The 11,760-nt window shown below is 39.7% G+C and overlaps 1 protein-coding gene across 1 annotated transcript; it reads right to left on the bottom strand.

Moving 5' to 3' along the window:
- Nucleotides 1–1,936: 1,936 nt before the first annotated feature.
- On the bottom strand, nt 1,937–11,645 carry eefsec (eukaryotic elongation factor, selenocysteine-tRNA-specific). Its single transcript, XM_067504477.1, has 7 exons — nt 10,991–11,645; nt 9,010–9,217; nt 8,677–8,773; nt 7,886–8,050; nt 6,653–7,297; nt 5,347–5,503; nt 1,937–2,864 (listed from the first exon to the last, which is right to left on the bottom strand). Exons 1-7 carry the CDS (start codon nt 11,292–11,294, stop codon nt 2,683–2,685), a joined length of 1,758 nt encoding a protein of 585 aa, XP_067360578.1. The 5' UTR covers nt 11,295–11,645; the 3' UTR covers nt 1,937–2,682.
- Between the last annotated feature and the right edge of the window lie 115 nt (nt 11,646–11,760).

The raw sequence follows: 11,760 nt of genomic DNA, 5'->3' as shown, positions 1-11,760 counted from the left end.
ATGAAGGATGAAGAGAAAAACATTTTGGGAGTCTTAGAGGAAATTGTAGTTTAGAATGTTAGCACTAGGCCTTTGCACATCAAAATGTTGTAATCAGATTGTCTCAAGAACAGTCGGTGGGATCACTTTTCCATGTGCCTCTTGTGTTGTGTTGTCTTGGCAATGGTTTGTGTGTACGCAAGTGTCTCATGAGCTGAGGTGAGAATAAACTCACAGCTGTAGTCCCATAGACTCCATGTCTGTCTGTCTCCTCCTGCCTTCCAATCAGCTACGACTCTAAAGCAGCTTATTCGACCAAACTGCCTCACTTAAGCTCAGAAAGGACGCTGTAGTCACACACACACACACACAGCAGGATAAGCATGCAAGTTAAAAAATACTGAGGGAATCACTGTGCAACCACACTCCCGTGTCTGTATTAATGAAACACAAAAGAATCCTTCTCAAGACAAGAAGGATGAAAATAATCACCTTTTAAGACAACTTTGGCAATATAAATTCAGTCAAGTTTTAATGCAAGACAAAAATGGCTTCTAGCTAATTAATGTTAGTGACTATGGTTTTAACTTTTTAAAAATGACAAGATGACAATAAATAAATAATGCTAATTACATATTAAATAGTTTAAATATTGGAGATCTAATAAAAATATAGAATTTAGTTTTTAGATTTAAAAAATATTTAGACATTTATCAGCTGGTCCCAATACAGCGGCAAATATACACATATCTGCACCATCAGGACCTGCTTTCATTAATAATGACCTTAATATTTAGAAAAGTCGATTTCCATTATAGTCTCATGATCAGAAAGGAAATGCAGTAATGGATGGAAAAAAAGTTTTCAATAAAAAACTAGAATGGATGCTGAATGAAAGAGGGAGTGGAGCAAGAACAGGAAACAGGAGAGACACAGGAGCAAAAAGCAGTTTTTTTCTGTCTGGTTTTCTGTAAGGGGAACGAGAGGAGATAAGACTAAAAGGACTGTCACTCAGAGGAACAATCCCTTCAGTGTCCCCTCTTGCTCCTGCAGCTCTTCGCTCCTCCCTTCCTCTCTCCAATTTCCACAGATTCCTGCTGAGATAGAGTTGCTGTTCACAGGGACAGTCTGCTGACATCATCTGCTACATACAGAGTGTCCTGCACTGTCCCACAACACTTCTGTAACAGGAGGGACACATGGAGACACTTCCATTTCCACCCGATATGGTTATCATTACCCAGCTTGATGTCAACTACAGTATGGACAAATAATGTTCCATTTTTAGAATTTACTTTTGTTTTGTTTTTTAATTGTTTACTCTTTGAATACAAAATTCTCTTGGTTTGAAATAAAAAAAATGATAATTAAAAAATAGATAACAGGATAAAATCCCAACCTAATGTTAAGATCCTTGATTGTTTTTTTTATTTCAAAATTAAAATCGTTCATTAGTAATGTAAAAAATCTAAAATATGAGTGATACATGTTTTTAGTAACTTAAATCCTTTGAGCTTAAAACCTATTCATTGTGCTTTTGCAGTATTGGATAATGTGCAATTTCAAACTGGATGCCACAGTGGTAGGTTCATTTCTTACAGATATTAGTTACAGATGGGATTGTATACGTATCAAAGAGATTGTGGACAGAGCGTAACATCTGTTTAGGAAATTACAAGGTAAAAAATATAAATTTTGCTGCATACTACGGATGAGAGCACAACCAACCAGCCAAGGAGAACTACAGATTAAAAACACAATTTAAGGTTAAGTATGTCTAATGTCTAGGAACTGTATTAAAATATGTAAATAAAGCAATACTCACAGCTACATATAGCAGTAGGTACAACATGTTCAAAATGCAGCTAGCTTTCCTATGGTGCTTTAGAAAAATGTAAAGATTTTATACATAGTTCAGGATAAATTCAGCCTTTAGGAAATAGATGTGAGACACAAGTGCAAATAATTAATTTTAATAAACAATGATTCTGCAAACATTTTCCCCAACTACGTAACTCAAAAAATGCTGTAAATGTCCATCACAATTTTCTGTAGAATCAAATTTCATTTGTTAATTAATAAATTATCTAAAAATCTGGTGAATAATTTTCTGTTGATCAACTAATGGAGTAACTGTTGAATCCCTAAAGCTAATACACCCTTTGCTTTTAATAAGGACATCATCAATAATCAAACCAAAAAAATGAGTCAGAACAGCCGTTTCAGAAAAGATTTGCCTTTATATATCAATGATTAATATTTAATTAAACTCAAAAAACAACATATATAACTGCTATGATTGCTATCACAGATCAGGGCTATTTTGTTAGCTACTTGTACTTACTTGTGCTAGCTAATTAGAAACACATAAAAATGCTTTTTTCAAATTTTCAACAAAAGACAAAACGACAAATCAAAAGCATCAAGAACAGAACAGCAGATTCCATCGTTTGTGATGGAGTAATCTAGATTAAGTCAATATCCTTAAAGGAAGATAACAATTCTTGCATCATGTGGATTGCAGCATACCAAATCGATTCATCTTGGCAGACATGTCTACATCACCACAAAAAGAGGCTGAAGGTTATTGTATCCCTGGTAGAGACACTACCACCCCCTGCACCTCTACAGGACCTCTAACGGGCTCCATACACATCTCCAGCACTGTGACACAGTTTCAGGCTAAAGTGTGTGCAACCAAGATCAGGACTGAACCATCTTTTTGTGGGGATCAAAGACATAACGTTTGAAATGCAAGTGTATGCTAACAGGCTGAGAATCTGTTTTAGGTTCCTCATCACTTGCCTGGCCACCTTTGCTTCCACCCTTCCCTTTCTTCTTAGAGGTGGAACTTAATATTTGCTTGGTTTCTGGACGAAGACCCTCTGGAAAAAAGGTAAACAGAAAGGTCAAGCAAAAGTTTTTATTAATACACAATTAAGAGCCATGATATGGATAGATCTTTATTGTTTAATAAATCAAGAGCATACTCTATACTATTCTACACTATGTGCAGTACTTAGGTCAACTTGATCATCTCGTGTGGTGCATGATAAAGATCTATTCTTCCATCTTATGTGTACAGAAAGTGCTGTATCAGTTCTGTAGACTGGTGTCTGCTGACCTCGAGATCAACTGATGCTTTCATCCTCCTGATGTAACTAAAGAAAATGTCCCACTTTCTCTTTGAGTCTCTACATTTCTGTCTTATCTCACCTCAGTATTGTCCCTCGTCTATATGCTTAGACACACTCTTCATTCCTTGGGCCTCATTCTCAGCCTCCTGTGAACGCTGAGTTGCTGTTCAGTGCTCCTCATGCATGCATGACAAATTCTTCTGTGCCATCATATCTGTCCCATTGTCTTAGTGTTTGTGAGGACAGAAATTGGCTGCTTGTTTGCCCTTACGAAAAGTGAAAAATGTTCTGGGTTCATTGCTTTACAAGTTGACTGTCTGACCTTATGTACAACGGCGCCAGCATTCTTCTTGTTATCATTATGCCAATGTGAGGGTTGTTATGGTTGCAGTGCAGCCAGAAATCTCTTTTTGTTATCTATGATCAGCTAAAAACGTCCGCTTACCACCACAAAATATGAATACAGCCCAGCTTAAATGGTTTAGATTACACACCAGTCAAACACAGGAATTGCATTTTTACACATCAAATAAATGTATGGTTGTCTGTAAATATACAAAAGCATTAACACATCTACTATATAATAAAAATTATAAATGAATTAAAAAGGAAATGGAACTAATACTAGAAATGTGATCTGAATTCCAGCCTATATATTATTTAATCAAACATAGTCCAGAATTAGCACCCAACAGGTACCAAACATGGATAAAATTGGCTTTATTGGACAATTGGGGTCAGTATCCAAGCTTACAGCACATTTGTTTTTCGGGGAAATACATAACACTAGATTTAAACTTTTACTGTACTTAAACCAGATAAGAGTATGCAGAAATGGTAATGTCACTGTCCTATGTGAGTGAATCAAATATATCAAATATATCAGTTATCCATCTAGTGGAACATATACAAAATATGATGATAAAGAAAGGAAGAATCCGAGTGCAATGTTGATTTAGTATTTACAGGTGAGTGCAGCTGCAGTAGCTGCAGGAGAAACTGCAGTAGAAATCTCCACTTTTTCTTATGTCTGTACAATCCGGTTGGCATTTTTCACAGTTTTTTATGGATAAGATCATAAATAACTTAATTGAGGGAAAAGTAATGTAACATAATAAATGATAGTTATTTGTTGCAGTCCATGACAGGTGTGAACAGTGGAAAAGATTTGATAAGAAAGTTTATATAAAACGCATTCATCCACATTTTCATTCATTCTCTTTTATCTTATGGCTTTATGAAACGACAGATGAAAAAAATCCAGATCAACTGGTAATCAAATGCACAACAGCAATTTTTGAGGGAAATCACAAGAAAGTTTAAAATACTAACAACATGTAATACGATGCTCACTAATGTGTCGAAACGCCCAAACGCCGACATTAAGTAAACTTCAAAGAGGTGATGGGCTCCTCTTCGAGTACCCATAGGAAGTCTCAGATGACAACTACAGAATGCTTGAAATATGTTAATTTGTAAAGATGTGAGTATCAGTAGATCAGAGTTTCGAGTGTGAGGGAGTGAAAGGGATGTAGGTGAGGTTCTCTTTCTAAATGTTTTTGTTTTCTCTTCCCTCCCGGTGCGGAGCCATGGGTTTGGAGCAACAGAAGGTAAAATAAACATAGAACAGACTTCCCCCGGAACACAGGCAATCCCCTTAGGAATCCTGGGAATGTGGCTCGGGATGTAGAGCCTACCACTCTTACCATTTCCTGAAAACTGTCCACTAAACCCCAAAATCCTAGTAAAGGTAGAGAAAGTGTTCCGTATGTGTGTAATGACGATGCAGGCAGCTTATCTATGCTGTCAAACTCAAACTACACATTATTCCATCCTTAACAGGACACCACTTATCCTGTTTAGGTTGGGGGGAGTCTGAAACTGATCCCAGCTGTCTCATGGCAAGAGGCAGGGTACCTGGAAAGGTTTCCAGTCTATTACAGAGCTTAGGCCGAGAGACAAACAACTATTCATGCTCCCGTTCACACTTTTCGATTGTGGGAGGAATCTAGATTTAACCCACGCAGGCTTGGGAATGACATGAAATCTTCAGTCGGTTCAAACACGTGTTTCTAGCAATGGCGTGGGAATACAAACCACTACCATCGTGCTGCCAAAAACTACACGTTAATCAACCCTAAATGCCTTTGATTTGTGCAGAATCGACAGCTTTCTTGTTGTGACTGGTGTAGTAAGAAAAAATAACTACTGACTTCTGAAAACTTCTTACCTTGCACACGTATCTTAAACTTTCCACTCTGTCCAAACCCACCCTCGATGACGCCACTCTCGCCTGTTGACAATGTGACGTTTAAACCCACAAAGAGCTGGAGGTTGGTCTCCTTCTTGAACAGGTTGCGGCCAATCACAGTGTAATCATCAGTCACCTGAGCAGAAGATAATTCATTAGAGCTGCCACACACGATAGATACAATGAAAAACATGGAATTTGTTAAATGGTGTGTAAACATCTGATCTAACGACAGACTTTTGGTTTAATTTTAACCCCCTAGTTTCTTCCTGCCATGATTTCACTTGTAACAGCAGAGTAAAAAAAGAAGATTCTTCAAGACTCAAGACTGTATTCTGCCTGACCCGAACTCACTATTGTGACTATGCAAGAACATTATATCTACAAAAATGCAAGCAATGTTCATTAATGAAGGAAAATCTTAAATGTTTTTATAGCTACCTCTTTTTAAAGAAAACGTAACAAAAATTGCAATGTCATGGCCATGATTTGACCTCTTGCACACAATGTTCCAATCCAAGTGACTGCAGCTGTCAGCAGCCTGAGGTGCTAACTACAGGAAACTAGTTCACACATTTGATCCTTAACCTTAATTTACCCTGCACGAGGGTGGACGCACAGAAACATAACCTTAATATGCTGAATGACCACAGTCAATGTCTTTACTGCAAAGTCAAAGAGGGTGTTGACTTTTGTGCAAAATTGTCAAATCAGATATTGAGGTCAATAAGAAAACAACAGTATTCAAAATGATAAAAAATTGTATAGTATGAACTGAAACTCAGGATTAGGGACACAATGTAACAGCAATCACAAAGTTTAAAATGGTGTGTGTGAGTAAGAGGAAGAGAATGAGAGAAAGAGGATTCTGAGCCAAAGAAAAATAAGGGGTGAGTCTTGTTAACTAACACAGCCATGTCGGTATTCTTGTGCCACTCAGGTGTGTCCAAACAGCGTCAGCTTCGAAAAGCTAGACAGGGCAAGTGGCGTCAGGCTGCCATGAACACACACCTTTGTGTCACAGCACATGCTAATTCATGCTCAGCAGGGCTGCATATGCATGCTTGTTTGTGTGTGCGTGTCTGTTTTTGAATATACAATAGGGGCTCTGTCTGGGAGGCATGCTCCAGTGCCACCAACAATGAAAAACATCCAAAGGCAGAAGTACAGTGTGACAGAGAGGGCAGAAAAGAGAGTAGAACACTTAAATGTATACCGGAAAGGTGGATTGTCATGAAAACGATAACATTTTACATAACAGACAAACCACGAAGCATCCACTCACCCGCTCTACCTGCCCCTCCTTTTGTTTGCTCTTGTAGATATGCAGACGAGGCAGGGCAGTCTCAGCATAGTTTTTATCTTCAAAACCCTGTAACAGACGGCCTTGAAAGGCTAAGCGACATGCATTGGCATGGATGTCTGTGTCCAGCTTGGAGCCAATCACGAGGCAGAGTGAGGGACATGTGACAGGCCGCTCAAACTCCAACAAGGCCCATTGCTCTGGGTCGGATCCTGAACTTGCCTCTCCCAGACCAATAGCATATTCATCCTGGTAGGTGTACTCCCTGTCGAAGGTGAAGTGTTCTTCCAAGGGGTAGGTCTGTGATGCAGGTGATTTAGTAACAGAGGGGGGCTCTGAGGCACCCACAGCTGGCAGCCCAAAAAAGGTCACTCTTGCCATAACTGTTTCGTGTCCCACAGTGATGTGGAACTTGGCATGAGTGGCAAGAGAGCCCTTAAAGTAGCCTATCTTCCTGACAGAGATGACAGCTGCATAGAGGGTGCGTAGGGACCCTGGAGTGCACACCACACCCCGCTCTAACAGTTTAGGGTCAAACTGTGTTACACACACACCAATGCGATCCCCCTGCATAGCCCGCAACACAGGTTTTCGAAACATCTGCACCGACTTTATCTTCTTGGTCACCTGATGGAAAAGGTACAAGATACAAGAGAAAGCAAATACTCCATAAACACACAGTACACTAGCACTGCTGCTCACAGCTTACAATGTTACTTTTTCACAAAAAAAAAATGCTTTAGTTAAACTTCAAAACAATTTCAGTGATTTTCAGTGAAAATACTTGAAGAAATCAAATACAAAAAAAACAATAGTTCATGACTTTTTATAATATATTTAAAACAGAGGTACTTTTCCTCTGGAAAAGGAAAAGACCCTTTAGGGGAGTAAGTAAACAGTTCATTAAATATATATAACTTGGAATTAGCACTGACTACCAGGTCAGTGCTTCGTAACAAGTAATTAGCCATTGCTGACACCAAGAGGGGAACACAACTGTGGACACAACTACAGAGCCTGGCTAAAAGTTGCATCTGTTCTAGATTACAGAACTCCTGTGCTGCCGGTCCACCCTCGGTTCCCTCATTTTTCTCTCACATTAAACCGGCACATTCTCTAAAACCCACTCTGCCACGCCCCATTTTCTTCTCTGGTGAATGTCACTTGCGTTGAACATCAGACATTCAGAATAAATGCCCATTTTTTGGGGCATACCTTTAGGGCTGGAATTTCCACAGTGTCATTGATGGCTAGTGACCCCTGCAGGATGGTCCCAGTCATGACTGTTCCCTGTCCACGGATAGAAAAGCAGTGGTCTACAGCCATCAGAAGGTCGCCTCCAGGGTCTCTCTGAGGGAGGTATGACTGTTTCTTCAAAAGCTTAGACAGACAACAAAAGCAACAAGAAGGAAGACATGTTTATTTAGACACAAAGATGAGTGCTGTCAGCAAGGTCACATAAGTATAAAAAAAAGAAAGCAGCTACTTGTAGTTCTAAGTACTAATTAGATATATAATCTAGCTAGTGCTAAGTCTGATGTTGTTGTGGCTCAACAAAGACCAAATAAATAAAAGCTGAAATTCTAAACTTCCACATCATATTCTCCTTTTGATATTAAAGCCAAATGTCTTCGGTGTACATGAAAAACAAATACCATAGCTTTGCAAGGACAATCTGGCAAGAGGTGCAATCTCTTTGGAGGGGATTGTATCTAAAATGATTTAAAACCAGTAACATTAAAAAACACATACTATCTGCTGAACAGAACTGGTTTATTTTTTAAACTCAAAAAAGCATGTCATGTTTAAGTAAAAATATGTTTTGGAATCTTTTAAAGTATCGAAACTGACCTTCAAAAGACTTTACAACTTTTACTTTAGTGGGTTTAATGTGTCCAATAACCATTCCCCCTTAATCATTTAATTCTTATATTTAATTTCTGTAGCACCTTAAATAGGTAATAAACAGAACAACGGAGCGGCTCCACCTTGTTTCCAAAGTTTACCTGTATTAACTCTGGCACACCCTGTGGTTCTTCTGTGTCAGGAGCCTCTGGGCCTCCGGGCTTCGCTGCCACAGCAATAACTGGACAGTCTTTAAATCTGGCCAACAAAAAATTCCATAATGCAATTACATCATGCTTTGATGCTGAAGTCATTATTTCAAATAAAACACTTGTAAGTGAAAAAATAAGGGGCCTGACAGACACGTGAAATGCACAGAGGGAAAAGGAATGGGGAGTGAAAGAGGACACTAGATTCAAGATTTGCACCACATTTCACAGCCTCTAACTCTTCAGCTATCATAACTGCTTCTTTTACTTGTGTTAAATGCAGACCTGGTGCTCTCTAGTGTTTTGTGCATTCTCTTTGTCATTTTCTCAATGGCATTCTGTCTCTTGTTGGGTGGCAGCAGGTCAATCTTGTTCAGGACGACAACCATGCGCTGGCAGGTCAGCTCTCCTATTAGCAGACACTCTGCAGTCTGAGTCTGTACCCCTTTTACCACATCTACCACCAGCATCATCAGGTCAATGATTTGGGCACCTAGAGAAGTGACAAAACCCAAACAGAAATATTGAAGATGTGGGATATTACTGACGCAGAATAAAAGCAGTAAGCTAAAGACAAGCAACAAAGTAATTTGATTCCAAAGGCATTGCAGCTTTCTGCTCGGATTTTTTAAGCTACGAGCAGAAAGCCTATGAAGACGACAAAAGCAACACAAACAGGAACAGGCACAGACACCCAAGAATAACAGTAGAACAAGAAACTAGGGGAGGGGTTCATAGAGGCAACAGAGAGTAAAAGGCTAGAGGGTTGAAACTAGAGCTGCAGCACACTTGGTTGTCTTTCCTTTCCATTTTTTCTATTCCTGACTTTGGCAGTCTTGCTTTCCTGTGCTCCCCTACTTTCTCTCCTTCTATTTGGCTCCTTCTCTTTCCTGTATTCTCCCCACATGGGACAGGAGGGGAAGTTTAGTATATACTCCAATCCCTGCACTTCCTCCCTAATCTACAGCATGTGCCATCCCACTGGCTTATGACAGGTTTCATTTGGTATGCTGGTTACAGAACACAGTACTATTTACTGCCAAGTATTTCTAATCTGCTTTAATATAAAGACCATTACACGTAACACTATTTATGCCAAACTGCTAACATTTTAAAAAGTGGCTTTGTACTTGTTTGTTGCACATACGTTTAAGTGACAAAGAGGGACTCAAAGAGAAGCATGTTAAACTGAGGCAGAGATACTCATCGCAGGTTGTAAAGATTATATTAGATTAGATGTGATTAGATCAGGTGTGTTCAGTAAGTCGAGAGTGGGCAGTGCAGGGGTAGTAGTTGAATAAGCAGGACAGTGGCTCTTAAAGACCTGGAAAGAGCATCACTACTTTCAGTGAACGTCCTATGGACTGCCAACAGAGAGAAGGCGCCCTCTGCTGGATAAGTCAAATGTGTGCATACTACATTGGTCGTGTTTGTTTCATTTGCACAGGCAGATTGTTTGTCAAGGCAGCAAGGTTGTGGAGTGGTTAGCACTGCTGTCTCACAGCTAGAAGGCCCCAGGTTTGAATCTACAAGCCAGATGTGGCCTTTCTGTTTGGAGTTTGCTTCCTCTCAGTTCAAAATGTGCATGTTAGTTTAATTGGTGCATCTAAATTGCCCCTGTGTGTGAATGATTGTCTTTCTGTGTATGTGTCTCTGTGATGGCCCTGAGGTAGACTGACAACCTGTCTAAGATGTACCCTGCCTCTCGCCAATGACTGCTTGGATAGGCTCCAGCCCCCCGCGACCCTGGACAGGATAAGAATTTAGGATAATGGATGAAATATTTTGCTTTTACAATAATTTGTGAGTTTTCTGAAAAGCTGATCTAATAAGAGTCTATAAAATGTAACTTTTCTCTGTTACTTTGTGACACTTTTCAGTTGTGTAAACTTTCTTCTGATGGATTATTTTGTATACCTGTTGCCCAGCAGAAAAACCAAAACTCATAAAGATGATATTATGGTTGTAACATTTAGTTATGATTGTGGATTAAAAAACCTGTAATTAGAATGACTTCAACTGCAACATAAACTATAGCTTCTAAAATGACCATGGAGTCTAAAAAAGTGCAATAAATATATCCAATATTTCAATGATTGAAATATTGTTGGATGGACAACTGACTATGTGTATGGTGGATGACTGTCCCTTATCATGATCATACCGCAGGGATAGTGGTCTACGTATTGTTACTGTTGCCTGCGTTGTCCCCCACTCCATGCACCTGAATGACATCTTTACCCCTGAACAGAATTAAATACGTCACCCCCGATAATAGTCCGAATGAGAGAGGCGTGTCCCGGACAGTCCACCAGGGTGAACTGCAGACTGTCATACTGCTGCTGCCCTCCGCTGTCCCGCAGCTGATCAGGAAGATCCACGGTAAAGGAGGAGAAGCCAAGGTCTAGCGTGATGCCTCTCTCGCGGGATTGCGGGTTCTTGTCGAAGGCGGCCGTGGAAGCGGTGCTGCTTAACGCTCTGGCAAGCGAGGTCTTTCCGCTGTCGACATGTCCAAGCACCCCGACGTTGAAATTTAGCGTTTTACTGCGACTGTCAGCAGACTCGGACATTCTGATACCAGTCTATCGACGATACGTTAATGAGTGTCTGTCCTTACTTTGTGCTGAACTTTGACTCAACTCCAATAAAAGGTGCTATTTATTACTCACTTAATGTTGTGTTGGTTGAGATAAACAAACATACCATACATATTTAGTTTAAGGTAGCTATTTTGCGTGGCTTACAATATACACTTAGCTATACAGAAAAGTTTACATTGGCAAATAGTTGAGAGAAACGATTTTCCTGTTGTCAGTGCACTACATCCTCGGGAAACATGCCGAAGCGGAACTTTTTTTTAGTAGCTGACAACGGAAGGACAACAACAGCGAGAACTGTACACAATGCCCCTGTGATTAAAACGTAATTTTAAAATTTCAAATTGACGACGTAAAAACTTTAGCTCAATTATTTCTACATTAAGTCGAGACCATAATTCACTAAACGCAAGTTTCCACTACGACACTGCAATATGAA

Source organism: Channa argus, chromosome 5 (assembly GCF_033026475.1).
Source record: "Channa argus isolate prfri chromosome 5, Channa argus male v1.0, whole genome shotgun sequence".
Lineage (NCBI taxonomy): Eukaryota > Metazoa > Chordata > Actinopteri > Anabantiformes > Channidae > Channa > Channa argus.
This window is presented reverse-complemented; position numbering and strand designations above follow the sequence as displayed.